General features: G+C 40.5%; 3 protein-coding genes across 4 annotated transcripts in view; all 3 read left to right on the top strand.

Annotated features, from left to right (window-relative positions):
* Positions 1–556: 556 nt before the first annotated feature.
* gpr156 (G protein-coupled receptor 156) lies at positions 557–17239 on the top strand. Its single transcript, XM_008401246.2, has 10 exons — positions 557–813; positions 4098–4250; positions 8425–8552; positions 8640–8775; positions 8860–8970; positions 10448–10573; positions 10773–10868; positions 12078–12314; positions 12917–13075; positions 14740–17239. Exons 2-10 carry the CDS (start codon positions 4110–4112, stop codon positions 16060–16062), a joined length of 2457 nt encoding a protein of 818 aa, XP_008399468.1. The 5' UTR covers positions 557–813; positions 4098–4109; the 3' UTR covers positions 16063–17239.
* LOC103459573 (zinc-binding protein A33-like) lies at positions 5533–8280 on the top strand. The gene is made up of 2 exons (XM_008401234.2): positions 5533–6088; positions 6490–8280. The coding sequence occupies exon 2, from the start codon at positions 6492–6494 to the stop codon at positions 8142–8144; it is 1653 nt and encodes a 550-aa protein (XP_008399456.1). The 5' UTR covers positions 5533–6088; positions 6490–6491; the 3' UTR covers positions 8145–8280.
* Positions 17240–20160: 2921 nt separating the features above from the next.
* Positions 20161–22929, top strand: part of gsk3ba (glycogen synthase kinase 3 beta, genome duplicate a) — a 37889-nt gene continuing 35120 nt past the window's right edge. The window contains exon 1 of one of the 2 annotated variants that reach the window (XM_008401260.2): positions 20161–21018. In XM_008401260.2, coding sequence (XP_008399482.1) covers positions 20931–21018 — 88 coding nt within the window. In that variant the 5' untranslated portion in view covers positions 20161–20930. The remainder of the gene's footprint in view (positions 21019–22929) is intronic. The other variant, XM_008401271.2, reaches the window with a different exon arrangement.

Genomic DNA, 22929 nt, shown 5'->3' with positions numbered 1-22929 from the left:
TGTGTGTGTGTGTGTGTGTGTGTGTGTGTGTGTGTGTGTGTGTGTGTGTGTGTGTGTGTGTGTGTGCGTGTGTGTGTGTGTGTGTGTGAAGGCTCCCACAGTAAATCTCTGTGACATCTTAATAACAACTTTATACCTCTTCTAGCTTGGCGGAACAAATGCGCGAATATCTGCGTTGAGGCATTAGCGAGCAGCTCACGCGCTGATGTGATTTGTCAGCCTGCAGAAACATTATTTTTGCTCGGAGAATCAGAAACGCCTGCTTTAAAACAACAAGTCAGTTATAATTTGAGTTTCCATTTCAACAAGCAGCCTGTTTGTTTGCGTTGGTGCCCAGATAATGTGCCGCCCAGCGTGTCCCAAACCCCAACCAGGCTCCCCAGAGGAATTTATTTGTGACATCCCTTCCCGCACCGCACGGTCGCATCACACTATGAGTGGCTGGAGGAGCGTTTATTTTTTTTATTTTTTTTATTTTTTTGGAGAGAGAGGGAAAAGTTACCTCCTCTGCTGACACACACACCCTTGCCCTTCCTCCCTCCCCTCCTCCCTCCCGTCATGCTCAAATGGAAACTCCTGCAGTCTGCTGAGAATTTTTCTTGAGTGACAGGATCCTCAGGCTGACAGTTTTGACGGCGAGGTCAAGTATAGTGGGATCAGATCAAGTCTGCAGCCTTGGAAACCATGTAGCGATGCTGGATCACTTTTATTTGTGTTTATTTGTATCTTTTTTCACACGTTTTTGGAGGCGTAAACGATGGAATTTGAGGCAAGACGTCGCAATGGAGGAGTCCTCTTTCACTGAAGCCCGAGGTTTGGAGCTTTCATTTCTTAAAATCATACGTAGCAATTTTGTAATTTTTAAAAAAATTATTATTGTGATTTATCTTCGGGTTTTAAATCACCGGCGTCGTTACAACAGAGTTGAAGTAGTCCGGCGTGCGTAAAGCAGTGCGTAAAGATCTCTTTCAACCAAAAAAAAAAAAAAAAAAAGATGCTCGCTTATACACAGGTTAATCCGCATTTGGACATCACTCCTAAAATCCGCATCAAATACAATTTAAAGGGATTCAACACTTTTTTTTTTTTTTTTTTTTTTTTTTCCTGGGAGATGTTTTAATTAATCTATACAGTTTGCATTTCTTGAAGTCTCATTCAGCCCCGAATCCGCCGCCGCATAGACTGCATGTGTAACACATATTTAGGTGAATTTACGACAAATGAATAGTTGCTTAAAACACACTTTAATATCCTCTGCGTGTGGTGTGCACCAGATCCAGAGCTCTGTTTTGTGACTGCCTGTAATTGCATTCTAACTCAGATTAAAGAATAAACTTATAAACGGATTACTGACTCAGAAAGAATGTTTCAATTTTGTCCCCTGAATCGGGCCTAAATCTGGCAGTTGCAGCTCTAATCTTTTCTTAATGGTTGATAGGATAATAAATCTCTTTATTCCCATTTTTTAATAATTTTTAAGAAACTTCCCTAAAAGTGTTGCGAAGACTTGCGACCTGTTAGGAAAGCCTGTAAGGGCGCATACCATCAGTTTTACTTTTCTTTTTCAATTTGGATTGTACCGGTATTAGTTTAAGTTTTTTCTTTCTATGTTTGAGATTAAAGCAAAAGGTTTCTGAACACTGATGACATTACATTTGAAATTTGACTGTCAGGTAAGAAGTAAGTAGTGATAGCGAAATGCCCAGCTTGAATTTAAGTTCATAACTTGAAATCTATACAGAGATTTATCCAGTGAGGAAATCAGGAGTAATGTTGTCTCAGTGCTGTAACGTGGAGATCTAACAAACCAGCATCCCACCCTTGGATTTAGAAACACATTTCAGGACACAATGAAATGCAGCGTTCAAGAAAACTCAATTTCAGCTTTGGTCCTCACCAACATTTCCATTTCTCTAAATAGTTGTCACCAACCATCCATTGTCCCTCTCCATTTATTTTTGGTGCGTTGCAAGGGGGCGGAGGCAGGGTACAATCTGGACTCAGGCAAACATGTAAACTCTGTACAGAAAGACCTCAGGCTGGGATACTGCAGGGCATCAGTTGGTTAAGTGACACTTTTCCTCATTTAATTAGTTCATAATTTACTTTTGAGGTTTCAACTAGGTAGTATAGCATCTCTCATGTCGCTCAAAAAAGCTATGATTAAAGAAGGCATTTTTGTTTCAATAAAAAAAACTTTTTTTACAATAACTACAGTCTCCTCTGTGGTCTGGCTGTTTACGCCCTGCCTCTGCTCTTGGCATGTGGTTTGAGTTGTTGCTGTCCTTAAAGCCACATTTAAGCCAATTCATAATCCTATGACATAGAGACCGTCTTTGGTTGATTGAGGGGAAGTCTTTCCTCTTCATCTGTTTTCTTCCACAGAAATCCAATTGTCTTTGTAGCAAATTTGCTAACTGTATCCTTTATGTGGTGCCAGTGAGCCACCACACATCCATTTGAATTTTTCCCACAAAGAAGCATTTTTGTGTTGTTGAAAAAACAATTTGTGCCGTGATTATTATGAGAAACAGTTGGGTGACATATTCTACAGCACTAACAATTAAAGAATAGCACATCTGCTTATGAGGGCAATACTGGAAAGGCTTTTTCTGTGTGAGATGAAAGCATTTTAAAATTATTCATCTACTTGAAAAACCAATTACAAGACCGATAGGGATTTATTTTTGTTCCATGCGTTTAAGAATTGTATGTTTTCTACCTCAAAAATATGACAATGCCAATACCCTTCGCTATAAGTCGCTACGTTGAAGATAAAGTAGCTGGGTGCAAGCTAAACTTTACACAGGATATAGGCCCATCCCACACACACACACACACACTCACACAGGTAGCTCAGGTATTACTTGCGGTTTAGCCTTCAGGACTTTAGAAGACACTCCTCATGACTTTTGTGAACTGTCAAAACATGTCCAGAAAAACGGAAGACAGTTTGAAGTCACAAACTGTTTGTTCTGCTCACACACTGACCCCCTTCTGTCGTCCCACACCCAAAGTTGGATGTTGGGTAGATCTCGCTGACACCTGTACAGTGGTGGGCTCTTTTCCAAGTTTAAAACAACAGCGTTTCAGGCAGAGGGTTTGAAAAGCTAGAGGAAATGCCTTACTCCTCTGGCTTTTCCTGCGGGAAGAAGCTGGGCTGTGATCTATACTGGGAAAGTGACGACAGGACATGAGCAGGAACTTCAGACGTTTCCCAAACGAGTAGGGCTGCTTTGTTGAGTTTACAGTTTATATCTTTGAACTTCTCTCACTTTGGGTTGTTTCATTTTGAACATTTCAGTCCATGTTTTTCTGAATGTCCAATTACTCAGCACATCCAAGGCCATTCTGGCGGTGTTAGTCATTCCACAGACGTGGATGAGACGTGCTGCGTCTGATTTCACCCTGCTCACATAAACACACACACCTGTCTGCCAATACGTATCAATAAAAGCGATTTTAACCTGCCCTGGCATCATGCGGCTGAGTCACATCTGCAATTACAATCATCATACTCAAGTCTAGGTTCAGCTCTGAGTATCAGATGTGCCTCATTTTCCAATCTCCAGCATGTCAGAGCAACCTAAGCGAAGCCTCATAAAAAAAGAAAGAAAAAAAAATGCCCGTGGCAGCACTGACAATTTTTGTTCCTGTAAAGTCAGTCTCAGACGCTCTAACTAAACAGCTGAGCTGACTGCAGAATATGTCGACATAATTAAAAGCTGACTGTATACCAGGTCATTTCTATGATGACAGAGTGAAACAATGAGGACAAACAGAAACTCAAAGGCTTCTCTTGTCTTTCTGAGGTTGTTTTCTACCACCAGCACAATGCAAAATTATCTGCTTCCCCCCACTCCTCCTTGTTTTTGTCATAGCACCACACTGTGGTGTACCTAGGTCTTGCAACCGCGGATGCGTTGTGACATATTCTTATATGATTGTAACTCAAGTAACTCAATTTAAATGAAACTGAACAACTGAAGCACCAAACATAATTTAAGAAGTTAAAGTGCATTCACTGCTTTGTTTAAAGTCCATTGTTTATTTCCCAAGAGTGACCTTATGAGTTGCGTTGTTTGATTGTCCCACAGAATGTGTTTGTGATGGTGGACAGACTGGGGCCAGCCATGGAGCCTGAGCTGAACTGCAGCTCTGTGTGTGATTCCCCACTTTGCCTCATCCAGGCTGGACTCAGCAGGCAGGAAGGCCAGGACGTCCTACAGAGACTATGCATCCTAAACTCGGTAATCTTTTTCTTGACCTACATTTTCTACTGTCTCTCTGTTCTCAATTTATTCACACAGTATATGTATGCACACAATTTGAGTTTTCTGCCTGGTGTTGAGACTGTAGGCGATAACCAGTGTGTGTGTTTGAAAAACCCAGTGATGATCTGTTTTCCATTTGCGAAGACAATTCTACAGATTTCTATTCAAAAGTCTGGATATTTCCAATGGTTGTAGTGGAGGTCGATGCTGCGGTTCCCTCGTTATAATCTCCCCATAGATACTGTTGTCACTATTTCTTGACTGATGAAGATGAATGCATGCTAGCATTGCTTTAGAGCGATGACAATTAAAAGATTTATTCATCTTAAGTTTTAAAAAATATAAAAATTCAGACATACAAATAAATAACTTTGAGCACTGTATCTTAGATAACTACTTCAAGTGAATTAGTTGTATGTTTAAGTGCCAGCCACATGCATCTTTTTACACATATTATATTCCACTTGGTGCACTTTTGGCACAAATTTTTATTCCCACAACTGACAGCCTTCGGGTCCTGTGTTTGGAACTTGACACAACTCAGAATGCCAGATTTCCAGGCTTGTGGCTGTGTTGTAAAGATTTATTGTTACACATTCGTTTTCAGACACTGTTTTATTGTTTTCAGTTATTTAAATTATTTGGCTCAATGTTTTAGATGGTTACACATAACTTGGAAATGTCTTCAATTTCTCTAGTTATCATAGCAACTATCCTGCATGTCAATCAATAATGAGAAACAGTGGAATTAACAAAAGCTGATAAGAATTTTACTCTGAAATTTTCATATGGACATTTTTAATTGCAATTCCACAGCATAGAGTAAATATAAATAGATACGTAATACTGGCATGCATAGAGCCATCAACAACTATTTTATGCCTTTTTACACAATGTGTAAAAAGGCATAAAATAAACTCATCTTTTATGGTGGTAGTATAACTCTGCAATGGAGATTGCACAAAAATAAATAAAAATTTTTTTAATTATGTATTTGGAGGGAAAACATAAAATAGGATTTAGCACCAAAACCCAGTTCTCCATGCAAATCTACAAACTAAGACAGACATGTCTCTTTTCCACTATCACCTTGACTCGGCTCAAATCTATGGCTGGTTTCCCATTACAATTGAGTAACAGCTCTAGTGGGTGATCCTCATGTAGTTGGGCTGCCCCAAAGTCAGAAAATTAGCTTGATGTTATTTGTATGTGACAAAAATAGAGGAAATATGAGCTATCCTGAACATTCTGCTCCACCTCACTGGCCTTAAAAACTTCAAATATGTTGAGTCACTGTTTTGAGTTTTTACAAATGGTGGGTCTGATTATTCTTAACGTTCTAAGACACATTGAGCAACATAAGGGAGGTGAGAAAAATATAAAAATATCCATAGGTCATTGTTGGAGAACTGCAACAAGAAGTGGCATCTGGTCACCAGACTACATGACAACCATTTGACTCTATTTACGCCAAAGATAGGTTATATTTTATGTAAATGCGGTCCTAGCAACAACTTTATGCCTCCTCATATTTTCTTTAAATGCACCGGGTTTGCTTGTTTGAACTATGGTACCATTCCAGTTGATGGAAACAGCTGAAATCGGGAAAGGTAATGGGCATGGACTGAAGCTATGTTTAGAATCCCCTCTGTCCCCGATACCCTTAAGAGAAGAGGGAGGACAGACCAACAGCAGAAGCCGGACGGGAGATACTGTAAACAGACTTCTCACAAAAAAAAGATAAAGCAGCAGAAACACTTTGACAAAGAACACAATCGAGTATTTCTCTCTTCAAAGGACCAAAAAGAAGCAAGGTGAGCTGCCTCTTAGAAATCTTCTCATGCTTCATGATGTTAACTTGTGCAATTAATTACCTTAAAGCAAGTCAACAGTTTGAACCAAATTTTGTGTGAGCGTTGTGTGAATGCATCATCTAAATCCAGCAAATGTTCTGTTTTAGTTTTTCATTGCATTGTCCATAAAATGCCTCACTAGTGTTGCTAGCTGTTCCTGGCTAACATAAGAACTACCCTGATAGCATGTGACACGGTGTAATGAAACATAACACCGTGCATTTGTTACTGTTCATGGCTAACTAGGACACAAGTATTTTTATGCCTTGTAAGATAGTGGAAAGCCAAAAATAAAAGAAGCTGAGGCAACGTATTCCATAAAATCCCACCTGTTTTCTTATTCTTTCTGGATGTGTTCCCAGATATGGCTACAGCCACCAGCATTCTGTCCAAGGAGCAGCTCCTTTGCCCCATCTGTCTGGATGTGTTTAACCAGCCGGTCTCCACTCCGTGTGGGCACAACTTCTGTTGTGACTGCATCCAGAGATACTGGCAGAGTACCAATCTGCCGCAGTGCCCCATGTGTAAACACAAGCTGTACAAGAGGCCTGACCTCAAAGTCAACACCTTTATATCAGAGGTGGCTGCTCAATTTAAAGACCATGGGGAAATGAAATACAAAAACAGACTCGGCAGTATGGACAAGTCAGGCAATAAGGGGGAAGTCGCTTGTGATGTGTGTGTCGGTAAACGGGTGAAAGCTTTTAAAACCTGTCTGGACTGTTTGGCTTCATTTTGCCAGACACATCTGGAGCCCCATCACGTTCTAGGCACCCTCAAGAAACACACCCTGATCAACCCAATTATGAACATGCGAGACAGATTGTGCAAGAAACACGAGAGCCTCCTGAGCCTGTTCTGCCACACAGACCAGACGTACATATGCCAGATCTGTGTTGAGGATGACCACAAGGCACATCGTATGGCTCCTATAGAGCACGAAAGCCAAGACAGGAGAGATCAGATCAGAAGTATGAACGTGGAAGTGAAAGAAGGCATCCACAGTAGGCTACAGAAAACGTGTGAGATCGGTCAAGCTGTTGAGCTTAGCAAAAGAAACACTGAAAAAGAGATTGAAGAAAGTTTTCTGGTCTTCAACAAACTGCTTCAAGTTGTTAAGGCAGTCCAAGCTGAAGTGGCTGAGGCAGTCTTGACAAAACAGAGGAGTGTTGAAAGCAGGGCCAGTGAGATTACATTGGATCTTGAGCAAGAGATTAATCAGCTGACAAACAGGAGCACTGATTTGGAGCTGCTCTCACAGACAAATGATGACCTCTACCTTCTCCAGAGCTTTCCGGCTTTCTCCACAAAGCTGCCCATCAATGACTGGTCTGAGATTTGGGTAGAAAGTGCAGTCTATGTGGGAACGGTGAGGAGGGCACTCAGGAGAGCAGCGTCACAGCTTGAGGAAACCGTCAAAGCAGAGGTAAAGAGGCTTTGCAAGGTTGAATTTGAGCGAGTAAAAGCCTACGCTGTGGATGTGACGCTGGATCCAGACACAGCTCACCCCAAACTCGTTCTTTCAGAAAACCGGAAGCAGGTCTATCACAGAGACGTGGCTGTGAACCTCCCTGACAATCCAGCGAGATTTTACCCTTGTGTTAGTGTCTTGGGGAAGGAGGGCTTCTGCTTCAGGAGGTTCTCCTATGAGGTTCAGGTGAAAGGGAAGACAGAGTGGGATATCGGAGTGGGACTCGAGTCGGTCAATAGAAAAGGAGGGAACCTGCTGAACCCTGAAAGAGGCTACTGGACTTTGGGAATGAGGGAGGATGAGAGTTACTGGGCACTCAGCAGTCCTCCTGTTAGACTGCCACTGGTGGAAAAGCCACAGACAGTCCTGGTGTATGTGGACATGGAAGCGGGGCAGGTTTCATTTTACAACTCAGACTCTCACTCTCATATCTACACGTACACCGGATACACTTTCAGTGAGAGACTTTTCCCCTACTTCAACCCGCGACGGAATCACAGTGGGGTCAACTCAGCACCTCTCATTATCCTGCCTTTGAATATCTGAATTTTTACAATGTACTATCTTTTACGATGCTGTCAGATGCTTCAGCAAACTTTATTACTGATTAAAGTTATAGTTCCACATCTGTTTTGTAATGCTTGATGCTTTTTTTCCCTGCAATAAAATTCTGCCTTGTGAATTTGTGCTTGGTTTCAATTTTTACATCTGGAATTTGAAGAAACCTGGACTCTAGAGCACTTGTAGGATTAAATATCTTTTCCATAAGGGTACCAGAAGGGGCTCGGACTTTATGGGGAATAAATGTCCATGTCTGTGTGTGTAGTTGGCAGCAGAGGTCCCAAGGCGGTCCCTCTCTCCTGCACTCAGAGCGGTTGTCTGGACGATGCTATCGTCTGGCATCCTGTTGGCGTTCTGCTTTCTGGTTTTCACCTTGCGCTTCAAAAACAACAGGTAGCGTGAAAAGTGTATTTAATAACAAATTCATCAAGCAACTGAATACTGTCATGTTAAAGGAGTCTGCTTGTGTTGTTCCATCAGGATAGTGAAGATGTCCAGTCCCAACCTAAATGTTCTGACTCTCTTTGGAAGTGTCCTCACATATATCAGCGGCTTTCTATTTGCAACGGATGAGCAAACTCACACACAAGCTGAAGCGTCTATTACTTTGCTTCAAGTAAGTATGTAAATCCTTGTAGCTGCAGTTTTATACCATTGGAGGTACATTTTAAGATGATCCTTGTGGTTTTCCCTCCTCCAGGCTCGGATGTGGATGCTTTGCATTGGAAGCACCCTGGTCTTTGGGCCAATTTTGGGAAAGACCTGGAGGCTCTACAGAGTTTTCACTCAGCGAGTTCCTGACAAGAGAGTGGTAGGCAGGCTCTTCTGGTTTCCTTGTGCTCGTCTCGTTGACATGCACATTCTTGTCTTCTTCTTTTGTATCACTGTAGTTTGAATTGAGAGCATACTGTTGCAATAACACAAATCTCAAAGTAATTTAATATAGAAATTGATTGTCTTAGTATGTAATCTCATGTCACCTCATGATACACTGAGATGCAAAGCTGTTATATAAAAAGACAGCTTTCTGGCTGTTATTCACTGTCCTTTTATTGAAAACACTACGTTAGCAGATTCAAAACGTAAAATCCCAGATTTGTGTAACTTATTGATAAATTATTGATAAATTATTTCAAAATTGTATCCATCCATTCTTTGCCTTTTGTTTATCTCAGACCAGGTTGTAGGGTAACAGGTCTAGAGGAGAAAGCCAGACCTTCGTGTTCCCAGCGACACTCCAGCTCGTTATAGTAGATCTCTAGGCATTCCCATGCCAGAAAGAATATGTAGTCCCTTGTATAGTACTGATTCTCCCAGGGGCTCTTCTCCCAGGAGGCAGTACCTAAAACATTTTCAAAGGGAGAAGCTTAGGTAGCATCCTGATCAGATACTTGAACCTCTTCAACCAACTCTCTGACATTCAAGCTAAGTCATGATCTATGATCTTATGACCAGAGTTAGGGGTCAGACACTGGCTGAGCTCTTTATTCACTGCAACAGACCAGAGCAGTTTTCCCGTCACTGCAGATGAGATCCCACTCCACCCATACCTCTAAACTGATTTTGGGTTTCAGATTTTAGCATCACAAAAAGTCCAATTGAAAATACAAATAAACTAAAGGCTGGCATCATGTTAGAAAAAATTACATTTTGGAAAGTCCAATAGCATCCTGAACTAAGTGTGTTGCTCACCTGAAGAGGGATGCCTTGACAATCTGATGGAAATTTACAAGACAATGACGAAATATTGTCAAATCAAGATGTTGGATGGTGATAAACATGTACCAAGAGGGACTAAATGCTGAAATTAAATCAAGAAGTGTTTCAACAACACTTCTTGTTGAAGTGTTGTTCAACAAGAAGTGTGCATCCCTGTGCATAAGTGTGCACAGGGATGTGCACACTTATGCAACCTGATTGTCACAGCTTTCCTTATATAAGTTTTCCCTTACGGGTTCAGTTTTCAGTTGCCCTGTACAGCATGTATTCCACATAAAAGCTCTGAGTCACATAAACCATTTCAACGGACGCTCACGTATTTTGTTTCTTTAGTAATTAATGAAGTATTTTTGAGTAATTCAACCTGACAACAGTAATGCATGGCTGCACATGGCTCTAAATAATTGAATACTGTCAAATTTAGATTGAGCATTTACTAAATTAGCCTCGGTGTGTAATTACTCTGAGCTCTTTTTTATTATCTGCAGATCAAGTTTCTGTGTGTGGATGGTGTAAAGCTGTAAGGTGTAAAGAGTTAATCTTTATTCCTGCATCTTTTTACATCTCAGATCATTCGAGACATCCAGCTGATTGGCATGGTGGTTCTGCTGATTCTACTGGAGATTCTGCTTCTCACCACCTGGAATCTCACAGACCCGGTGAGATGCTCGCGATCTGTCAGAGCTGTTGCCAAGGTGAGAATAATTACAGTAGTAAGCTTTGCATTGATTTGTTTGGTAGATTTCATATGCAATATATTACTGAGTCATGATTGAGTCTGAATTTTTAGTTCTTTTAGATGTGTTTTGATTAAACAGAGTACACAAATGGCGATTTTTCTTTTTTGCGTGGATGTGTCAATTTTGATGTAATATTTGGTTTCCATTCATGTAGGCGACTGAGAGAGACACCTCCTACTCTTTGTCACAGCTGGACTCTTGCTCCTCAGAATTCGCAAATATTTGGCTCATCATCATTGCTGTTCAGAAAGTAAGCTTCAGCAATTTCATTTATTCTTCTACACAGTAACAACACCACTGACTCACTGCATTTAGTGTTTTTTGATAGTGACGTATTTTATGCAATTTATTTTCCAAGAATGCCATTTCCAGTTTAGAAAAAACAAACCMGCAGAGATTTAGAAATAAAGTGAGTATGTCTAAGACACAAAGYTAAACTGGAAAGGTCGATACAGCTCCCTCCACAGTCACTGGTATCTCTGGGAATAATGTGCAAATTTATGTTTAACTACAGTGGCATAATCACAAAATGAAAAATGTACCCCCATAAAAGTCCTCTTCATTGTTCATAGTGGCAATCTTCCAAATGTTTTATACTTTTTAATTTTTACTCTGACTGCAGCACACTTAGATAAGCAGCTACCTTCCTGACCTATGAAGATTAATACCCACTTGCTGAACTTGAATGGCATGTTGTCTTTTCTTTACTGTTTTACAYGGTGACAAATATAAATTGTCTTTTGTGTCATGTTTATGTCGATCCGAGACTGGCAGTCATGAATTATTTCTGAAATGTCCCCAGACACTCAGATTGACTTGTAGTGACAATAGTTTACTAAAATAATTACATCCATTGAAATTATAATGTATCCAAAAGTTTGGCGTAGTGACTATGTGAAAAAAAAGATTATCCTTTTAATTAAAAAGCACAGTTTCTGACAGTGCAATTAAAAAGGAATTCATTTTAAGGCTTTTTACACATATTTACCAAAAGTATGGGGTGTGGTATTTTGCACTGATAACACGTTTTTAAAACTCTGAACTAATTATCTTGGAAGTTSCTCAAATYCCTGAGTGAAATTATTTTCTGAAATGTTACTTTTAGATATGCAAATGATGCTTCAGCTGTCAAATTAGSAGCTAATTTGCATMATTATTTCTTGAATAATAAGCTCACCAATGAATAAAAACAGGTTCCCAGTGATTGACATGCAACAAGATAAAAGAATGTCAAAATTACCACAATGRGATTTTGAATTTCCCCATCCGGTATACAAGAAAACTTTGTCAAGGRAATTTTATCAGTRTGGGATCAATAAAATCTTATGTAAAGTMATTGTGATTCTGGGTAGTTTAAATCTAAATCTAAATAAATACTTAAAAACAAAGCATAACAAGAGAGTAAATTTAGTTAAACAGTACCATGTGAAAATAACGACTTCTGCTCTTCTTTATCAAGGGTTGCCTCCTCCTTTATGGCACATACCTGGCTGGACTCACCAGCAACGTCAGCCATCCTCCAGTCAACCAGTCTCCCTCCATCATAACGGCCGTCACTCTGGTCACCTTTTCCTCTGCTGTGGCCTTCCCTGTGTTCTTCTTCCTGCACGCCTGGCCCAACCTGGTCTACAGCACAGTGGCTGGAGCCATCTTCATCTGCACATTGGCCACTAACTGCATGCTGTTTGTGCCACAGGTCAGAGACCAAACCTAGCAGATYCCTGACTATAAAGACTAAATATCAGCTTAGATTGTAATTTGTTTAAACAAACAAAAAACACAAAATAAAGTTATCTTGTCTATAATTTTGGTTACACTTTCATTATCTCTTCCTTAAATCTCAAAATGTGAGTTTTTTCATTGGTTTTTTTTAGATCTGTCATGAGGAAATCCATCCCACAAAGAGAAACTRTAACAGATGGACAGATGACAGTGTGTGTATAGGAAGGTTTAGGGTAAAACCAATAAACCTGACATGTGCTTGTTGCACTGATGGATGAGGTTTCGGTGTCTGTCAGGAGAAGATGACTCACAAAGAAGTCCAGATAATGAGTCAAAACTTTGCAGGCTGCAAACAGGTTTACGACTCTGAGAGTCTAACAACAGGTTTATGCTAACATAAAGGAATGCGTCTGCAGCGAGAGGGAAGGAAATAGTTCAACAATGAGCAGTGCTCTAAAGCGCACCTCGTAGAGATATCCCTGAAAGGATTTATTTCTTGTCCTAGAGGTTTAAGTGTTGCTGGGAATCTGTGTAACAYACATAAAGCTCCTAAATATCAAACTTGTCTTATTGCAGCTGACCCAGTGGCGACAGTTTGAGGAGGATCAGAACAACCCGAGTCAGATGGCCAAATATTTCAGCAGCCCCAGTAAGAGTCAGCCATCTGTCTACAGCCAGGACGAGATCTACTTCCTGCTGGGGGAGAACAGCTCAATGAAAAAGCTCTTGAATGAGGTAATGTAATGGGGGTTTTTTTATGCACAAAGTGGTTAATTTAAACAGAGATTATATTCTTTATATGTGTRTTTTAATATTTCAGTGCATATGAGCATCAGTCATCCAAAATTTCCCCTTGGTTAAAATGTTGAAAGTTGTTTGGGAACATTTGCATCATCTTGTTTGTTAGAGTTTGTCAGAGTGTAGGACTGTTCGTGGAGTAGTCAGACAGAAGTGAATGTAACTGTCGTTATGTAACAAGTTGGTTTCTAAATGGCTGTCTTTGTCTTTTACTTTGTGGAGCCAGCTATGACCATATTAGGATAAGAGGATGGCCCCTAAAAAATGAGCCAGAGAAATTAGACGATGCCATTATTTGAAGACAAAATATATTGATGTRATTAAAAGCTGTTGAGGGCTTTTGATTAGCTGCTTAACGCAGATGCTTTCTACGAKCTATAACCTGCCTCATCAGTGTGTCTACTTCTGTAAATYCCAATTCTCTTTACAAAAACTACCTTGGTGACTTGATCAGAATGCAGCTTCCTTTTTAGGGCAAGAGTATTTAAAATTCATGGTCATCCAGGCCAGTGAAAGCGTAATTTATAACCTTAGCAAGTATTACATAGTTTCATCCTCTCTAAGCTCTATGTTTAGCTCATTSAGTCCTCTCTTAATCAGTTAAAACTCTTCTAAACTAACTTGTTACATATTGAGAGATGATTCTGTGTGTCAATACAGTAGCAATAACTGAATATTTTAATGAGGCYAAATTTATTATTGCCGCTCTGAAAATGTAGACCAGATCTGACCCTCATGAGCCCATTGTTGCCRTTTTCTGCCGTAGTCAGAGGTCAYCGTGGTCACTTGTGTCCCTTTTAACCCAACTAACAATGACTTTCAAAATGCAGATTCAAGTTCAGGTGTTTAAGTTTAAAAAAGCTATGGTAAGCGATTTTATTTATCTGGAGCAACGGTGAGCCACTTTCTGAGCAACGGTGGGCAGAAAGATACCCACCTTCCTAGCACCCACAGGTTACAGGATTTTGTCCAGTGACCATTGAATGTGRTKAACTATCTTCCYCCTCCTGACAATGTTTTYATATGGTGCAGTTTGGTGAAGTGCTAGGCTAATGTTAGCATGCTTTCTCTATCTTTTGATCTAACTTGTTAAGCATTTCTTTACAACTGGGACCGAAACTGACAGAAGAACTCTCCTGCCTCATAAACTTGATTTGAATGTCGAATAGTTTCATTCTCCCAGATGGACACCAAGCTGCTCCAGTAATGTTCTCCATATCAGTGTGAACATTATTGTAAATGGTAAAAAGCAAATTATTGGTCAAAAGTCCAGATTTGTGAAATTGTGTATCTTCTACACTGTAGTCTTACAACCTGTACTAACAAAACATGTTATGATTTATGGAAATTGCTGTAACGGAAGTGTCATGGCTCACTGGTGGCTCACTGCAAGCATGAAATTAAAGRCAGTACACCAAGGACAGGTGTTAGGATTTTAGTTTCATGAACACCATTATTTACAAATGCCCTGACAAGAACATGAGCCAAACACTAAAATCTGAACAAGTTGTCGAAATGTCTYGTAATCCAGTTAAGTGGTAATATCGAGCATTTTTTGTTTTCAAATATTTAAACTTCTGCTTTTTCTWTTGACTTTTCAGAAGAATGCTGCGATTGACAGTCTTCAAGAGCAGGTAAACAACGCCAAGGATAAACTCCTGAGGCTCATGACAGCAAGCCAGCCMCTAGGGGACCAGGACGTTGATTCCTCTGCTGCTTATCTCAACTCCTCCTCTACCCAGACCACTGAGCTTCAGTCTGAAGGAAGCTCCTCTTCCTGTTTATCCCAGAGAGACACAAAATCCAAACTTTTGCCTCCTCCAGCCTCTCATAATCTCACTCTGCCTCCTCATCCCTTAAATGCACTCCGGATACCTTCCAGTCAAAACTCAATGGACCTCCATCCTGCTTCTTCCCCCTTCACTGATGACATCCTRAGTGGGAGCTGGAAAGATGTCCCCAACTCTGCAACTAGAGAGACAGCTGAATCCACAGTGAGAGAGAATGCCAAGCAACCTCTGTCCCCCACATTTCCAGGAAGGACAGCGGAGGAGGCTGTTCATTTTGTCACCTCTCTTCAAAACCGCAGAAGACTGAATCCCTTTCGGGTTGAACAATTTGCCAGTCATGGTGGCCTGCCAACGCAGGTGGGACCAAATCCCAAACTGACTGGTTTCGTCAGCAGCGAGAAGCTGCAAGAGATCATCCAGGAGCTGAGCATGGACGCAGTCATGGAGACAGCGCTTCGATTTCCAGGTCAGGCGTCTAAGACGTCGTCTCAACCGAGACTGAACACGTTGTCCCCTCTGTCCCTCTGTTCCTCTCATTCTCTTTTCCAATACCCAAGCATCTCTCCGCAAGCCATGAGAAAACGTCGGCCTCCCTTCCACCCCTCCAGGAGAGCTTTGTCCTCATCCTGCTTCTACACAGGCTCAGACGTTCCCATTTGTGAATTGAAAAGGGACACCTGTGAACACCAAAACCCAGATGAGACACATTTTTGTGCTGATTGCAGCGTCACCGACTTAGACAAGTCAGTAGAGGAGAAAGAGGGTGATAAAGAGGAAGAGGAGGAAGCGAAAAACTGTCGAAGGCATGCTTCGCGGTCTCACAATTGCCCACTCCGGCGTTGCGCTAGACAGAACTGCTCACCTGAGCACGGTGCGGAAGAAGACGACAGTGGCAAGCAACGCCATCGATGCATCAGAGACTCRAGTGGATACTGGGACTCAGACTCCAGCAGCTCCACGGATTACTGCTACTACCACCGTCCTTACTGTGATTCCTGCCTGCAGAGGGGCTCCTTCCTGTCCTCAGACAGCTCCTCGGACTCGTCTGACAGCGAGTACGAGGATTACACCAACCTCTGTCGCCCCCCACGGCCCGTTGTGTTTAAAGATGACCTCAAACCTACTTTAGTATGACAAAATGTTTACTGCACTTTATGTGTTATTTAATTATTTCCACCACTTGAACTTACTGTGAAGAATCATTTGCTTTCTTATACATTTTTTTTTTTGTTTCACTGATAAGTTTCAGATAATTAAACCCATTTTAACACTAGAATAAACACAAAATATTTGACTTTAGAGTCACAAATTCRTGCCCAGACATCTTCATTTAGGTAGAGAATTTATGTTTTATTCAATTATGGCAAGTTATCCCAAAGCAGCAAAGAATCAAACCATGGCCATGTTTGGCTGTTGCTGTGATGTACACATGTAACATGTACCACACCTTCCAGAAGGTTCCGTTCAGCTTGAATTTCTGGAGTCCCAAAGTCTAAGTGTAAGCCTTTCCAGACTGATATATTTTGTCAGGAACTTTTGTTTTTCATCTTTTTTTAACAGTCTTTAAATTGTGTTTCTTTTTAAGATTTTTTGATGTAATATATCTTGTCAGACTGGTTCTTTTTGAATTGTTTCATTATTTTACAGGTCTGACAGCAGTCAGGCCTGGGTGTGACTAATGAAACTGAATCATATAATCTGGTTAATCAAAGTTTCTCATGGTTTACCAAAGCAGTAAATTACATTAATAAGGATATATTATTTTGGATACAATATTTATATATTTATTTATTTTTGCCTTAATCAAAACCATTATTTGAAAGCTCAGTTTTGTAGTTACTTAGGCTCTCTGTGAGTTATGAAAACCTTGTTTGATGATCTGAAACCTTTAAGTGTTATAAAAAAAACAAACAACAAAAAAAATAGAATATGTCTCTAAGGGAGTAAATACTTTTATTCGCAGCACAGCATTCTGACTCTTAAAGCACCAGTTCAATGATTATTGTATTTAAAGAAGATGAACTTTTATACTTGGAGATAATGTAGCTCTAATTTCAGTAAGAAATGCTTTGTTTTTCCATTTTTATATGAAGAAAGCATAATTGTTGAATTCTGTTTGTTTGCTCAKAAGATTTTTAGATCTATGAAAATGTGTTGCCCAAAAATGCTGATGTTTTGATAATATTATTAACTACCTTTAAGTTATTGTTCTAAACATGATGCTAACACAGAAAACAGTCATTAGAACAGGCATAAAAAGGTGTAAAATTAAYARAATTTTATATATGGTTACAGATGTACATTCAGTTACCTTTTGTGTAAACACTGAATTTCTTTTAATATTTATTTATAAATCTTTAATATAAAAAAACWGTGTTTTCTCTATATCAATGGTCCAATCACATCAGGCAGAATCACAAAGTGAACTTTTCAGTGTACAGTAATTGTGTGACTGCTGAGGACAAAAAACTTGAAAAGTCTTAAAACAAGTTCAAACTTCTCATAGTTATTATTTTATGATTTTGAAATTAAAAAAATGCACAAATACGGGACAAATAATGCCTAAAACTGCAGTTGATCTTGATGGGAAGTTGCTGTAAACGGAAACGTCTTCAATCCTGATTTAAAGCCGCCAACAGTTCCTGAAGGTTTCAGGTTTTCAGGGAATTTATTCCACAGCTGAGGAGCGTAGAAACTAAACACTGCCTCCCATTGTTTAGTTTGGGCCCTAAAATCATTGAGTAAGCAGGTGTCTGAGTSCTGATGAATCACCTGACAASAACCTCTGACATCTCTCAAGACCAATGACGCAATTTAATAATTTGACCCTTTTACAAACAGTCTTTTGTGGCAGTGAACTGATTCTGGAGATGATTGTGGCTGCAGGGTATCAGATGAGCTGCAGCAGCTGGAGATACTTCTTTTTTCTCCCAGAAACCAGTACATTTAAGCCATTAAAATAATAGAATATCTTACCTTTTAAGAAGGGATTGGGCTGATTTTATTTGGGCTTTATTTTGAATATTAAAATTGATGTTTGAATCCATAACAATATCTAGGCTTATTGATTGCTGTTAATATTACTGTAATTGAGATGAATCCTGASCTATCTTGCATTTTTGGGTTATAAACAATAACCTTTTTTGTTTTCTGTATTAAACTTGGGAACATTATGACCCTTCACTTCCACAATAGGGCCATGATAACTCTGGGGRAGCAGCAGAGATCCACAACTCAGGKGGAAGAATCTGTGCAATTTCTTCAAGAAAGCCATGGGACCTCCTGCTTGCAGTTCACTAGAATCCACTGGGGGACACAGGAAACATGTGGAAGAAGGCGCTCTGGTTCAATTTGAACTTTTTGACTCRTATACATAAATGGGTCTGATGAAAAGCAATACCGCATATTATCTTTACATCTTGTGGTGGTGGCATCATCATGCTGTATGGTGCTTTTTTGACTCTGGACAACAAAGCTGTTAAGAATTAGAGTTGATGGTCAGATGGATGAAGATAAATACAAGGCAATCCTAGAAGAAAACCTTTTAGTGGCTGCAAAACAACGGGAGTGCAGACAAGAACTACCATATCGCAGGACAATGACTCTCTAAACACACAACCAAAACTGTGATGTTTTAGATTAAGACACATGCCTATGCACTAACGGTTCAGTCAAATTCCACACCTTAAATAAAATGAAAAATGTCAAAGTCCATATCTAAAAAAAAATGTTCGAAGGCTGTACTCTTGCAGAGCACCACATTTATTCTTCTCTTTCTAATTAGACTTTGTCTTCTCAGTACTGGTTCTGCTTTCACTGTTGTTTTTCTATGTTCCTCTGTGATTTTTTTTCCTCTTGTGCTGCCAGGGGATGAGTTGCTATGAAGACAAAGCAGTTTCCTTCATTACTTCTGCCCAGCTGCCTGTATTTAAAATCTTGCTGTGAACGAATCATTGAAGGACAGCCTCRGAGAAATTCCCTTTGATATAYGACACAACAAAGTATAAATAGATCACACAARAGATACACTGCCGACACACTAACGTCAGCAAAAARGAAAGATTCTCCTTTTAGGAGCAGTGATTTGCATTCTCTTTGAGATGTGCCATATTCGCATCGACCARTTAGAATATTTCTCAATCAGATATTGTGCTCTACTCACAAGATTAGATTTATAATTATTACGTTGTTTAAACAATAACTTTAAAGTTACAATCTCTATAAATACATTTTGATTTAATGGACAAAAGAAAAAAAAAGATAAGCATTTATTACTGTTTAATATTTTTTACTGAATATATAACTATAATAACTATAATTTATTATATTATTAATACAAAGAGCAAGTCTGTACAGAGCTCTGCAATAATTTGATTGGGAACTGTCATCACATCCAGCTAATGAAAAATATCAATGAAAAATACCTGAGCACAGTGAGATTAATTAGATAAGAAATATAAATAGATAATACTGAAAAGTTTAGGGCTATTATGATTTTATGACATGTTATGGCTTGTATTTTATGTCGTAAAGGACATTACATATTCCTGTCGAGGACAAAATAATTATATTGATAATTATAATCACCATCATAATTTTTATCATGATGGTATATGATCATTAAGTTCTTTCAAAGACATATAGTGATTTTTACAATACAACTGTGATACCGCTGCAAATAAGCGTAAAATAAGTGTTAATATACCGGTATTCATACACGCATGTGCATGCACTTCATTAGAACGACTCGGCAATATGGCAACAATTAATTGGAGGAGCCAAGAGGACGTTTAAAAAAAGTTGTCCATGAAAGGTAGAGGATAGGATTTTGTGACTAACATAGCAACAGTGCTGCATGACCACCGGTGCTCTGTGACAGCTGGGGGGGATTTTGAACTGGCAGCCTGGTTTTCAAGCTCCATTGGTCAAAAATGTCATCAATCTTGTGTAAAACCCCGCCCATTGTCCCCGTCATGGCACTGGAAAAAGCCTTTGAAGTCTTGAGGGAAGGCAGCGAGCAAATTATGCCATGTGGTGTTCAAGACCGACATTGCTATTGGACCACAGGCACGCGGTTGACACCCATTTCTGAAGGATACTGTCTCTGATTGGCTAAACTCAACACCCCAGATCCAGCGTGTGCGCGTTCACGGTTTTCGTATTCAGCGTCGCGAGCTACGTTCACAGCGTGAACTCCTTTCTTTGACATGTGTTTCTTTACGAAATTTGCGTACGTAAAATACGCAGCGACAAAGACTGCGAGCCTGAAACCTATGGGGAAGGAGTAAAAAAAAGACATTCGGTATCGTCGCATTCTGTATCTTAAGACCATCATTTTCTGAGAGGCTTACSGCTTCAGGGGCGAGGTACAGACTCCGAAATTTGACGACGGTGAGGCCGGAGCTAGCACCAGTGTAAAGTGTGTAAATTAGCCGCATAAAGACTGCGGCGACGGACAGGTTTTCCGTTAGAAGATCTTTAGGCTCTGGTATAGTGAGGGAGCCGCCATGGCAGTCGGATCACTGAGGCTCCACATCGGGATATGAAGAGGAGCTGCATGTGTCCCTGAATTTGCAAGCAAACGGCTCGTTTTGCTTCTGGACCGACAACCGAGCTGACCGTTGTTCATTTTTGTGGAAATCACCCTGAAAAGGACTTTTTATCAAACACGGGGCCACGGGGAGAGGCCAGATTCATGACTATTTCAGTCGGAGACGTGTCTTATGAGGCCCGTTGAAAGAACCTGGACTATAAAGGAGGGAAATGATGCTTTGATTGACCGTCGGTGGGAAAGATTGGACAGTTTTATTTTGTGATTATAAAACTGTGCTAACGGGCTCTCTTTCTGCCTGTGCCCCTATTCCGAGACACACAGATATTAATTTACTGTCAACCTTTTTTTTTTCTTCCTTTTTTCTTTTTTTTTTTTTTTGGATGAGAAGGTTCCGCGACTCGATCAGCCCTGCCGTTTAGCAAGTCGAAAGAATTAAAGGGATTGGATCATGTCGGGTCGGCCCAGGACCACATCCTTCGCCGAGAGCTGCAAGCCAGTGCCGCAGCCCTCTGCTTTCGGCAGCATGAAAGTCAGCCGTGAGTACACCTTACTGTAATCCTAGAGCTGCTTTTCCCTCCCCTGCATGCACTATAGGCCCCGGTGTGGGCTACCTTTTCTCTCTATCCTTTTTTCTACATGTCCAAGTGTCACGCTAGCACAGAGTAGCTTAGCCTGGATGTCGCTCAGCGGCGCACACTGCTGCTGACCGGGGGCCGGTCAGTGCAGCAGGCCGCACCGGGGCAGGGTTGGGCTGGGCCACTGGAGAGTGAAGCGTTGGCTTGGCACCAACCCAGGATGGGGGGAAAAAAAATAAAAAAATCAACCAAGCCCCTTCCTACTCCCGGAGATCCGGTATAATAAATGTCTGAATTTAGATTACAGCATATAGCGGAATTCCTTTCTACACAGAGTTAAAGCGGTAGGGCCGGTCTGTATTACGCAAGTGTCTGAGCAGAGCGGAAGGTACGCCCATAGTTGACTCGAGCGAAACTGACTGTCTCTGAACATCCAGGTTTGCTGGGTTCTGTGGGCCTGTTTAAAAATTAGCAGCCTCGACGACTGGACACAGAGTAATCAGATTCATGGCCGCGGAGATGAAGTCCTACCTGCCATGGGTTGTCAGGCTGGCAGTGGTCATCCAGACACGGGACTTTGATCTAATTTGGTGTGTGTCAGAAATCTCAAAATAAATCCACCTACCCGCTTCTGTCATTAAAAACAAGAGGTACTAAAGCATTTAAAAAAAACGTGTTCATGACATGGTAGTTTGCTTCTAAAATTATGCAGCACACCTGAAACGTTGAACCTTGACTGGAGCAAATTATTACATGCTGAACTACACCCCTGTTCCACCTTTCACCTATTTAAGCATAGTGATGGTGAAAATTTAGGCTGTAATGAATGTTGATGTGGTGCTTCAGGGGTGGAAACGGGTATGCAAGTAGAGGAGCTGTGTGTTAAAACCAATTTCCTCTGAAGGAGCATTGGCTGCAATTTAAATGATGCCAAGATCTTGTGCATAGGTTAAAAATGAAGGCGAAGACTGCGTTTTAAAAGCTGATATTGCAAAGTAATTTCACTTATGAGTATAGAGATAACCATCAACAGCAATGATCTGTGATTAATTCTTTTCCCCTTTTTAGTAATAAACCTCAATTTCTCTCAGATGATTTGTAATAGTTCCATATTAAGTCAAAATGTCATGTTTATTACTGTAGCATATAGCTTTCTAATTTTTGGTATAATATGGATTTTGCACAAGGTAATTATAAAGTTTGGGTTAGGGTTATCCTGTATGTTGCATTTTTATTGAAAATGTTTGATACTGCAGCCCACAAAGCAAATTTAAAGATGATTTTGAGGGAACATTGCACTCGCTAGCGTCATCACAAACGGAGCCATTGGGGCGAAAAGCGTAGCAGCAGATTCATCGAAGCTAAAATATCAGCTGTTAATACAATGAGAGCCAACGGTGAGGCGGTGGCTTAATCCCATTTTACCGCCTGCACCTTTGGGTGTGGAATACCAAAAGATTTCACACCTTCGCTTGGTTTGGTTCTCTTTCGTGCAGCACCTCTAATGTGGACTAAAGCACCTGGACAGCGCCATGCTGGAACAGCGGCTACCGAGACAAGAAGGCTGCCCAGCATGAGCAGCAGGGGAGGCGGGGAGCTGTCCAGCATGTTGTTCTATATACGAGACAAATGAAGTAGTACTGAGGAGATGGAGGGCTGCACACACTCTGAGGAAGAATCGTTAAGTTTTCCACTCACATTCATTTATAAATCTTGCACGCTGGATATTTCAGGTTTTTTTTTTCATTTCTCTTTTATTCACGGGATTGTTTCCACTGCAATCAATCTGCAACCAATACCCACGTACTGGTGGGTATTGGTAGGAGCAGGGCTTTATGCAAACAGATATTTCAGAGGCACACTTTTTATGCG

This window comes from Poecilia reticulata, linkage group LG2 (assembly GCF_000633615.1).
Source record: "Poecilia reticulata strain Guanapo linkage group LG2, Guppy_female_1.0+MT, whole genome shotgun sequence".
NCBI classification, from domain to species: domain Eukaryota; kingdom Metazoa; phylum Chordata; class Actinopteri; order Cyprinodontiformes; family Poeciliidae; genus Poecilia; species Poecilia reticulata.
Note: the sequence above shows the minus strand (reverse complement) of the source record. Positions and strands in the feature narration are given on the sequence as shown.

Bases quoted from the DNA above. Each gene is read 5' to 3' on its own strand.
- LOC103459573 (XM_008401234.2), top strand. From the start codon at position 6,492: ATGGCTACAGCCACCAGCATTCTGTCCAAGGAGCAGCTCCTTTGCCCC.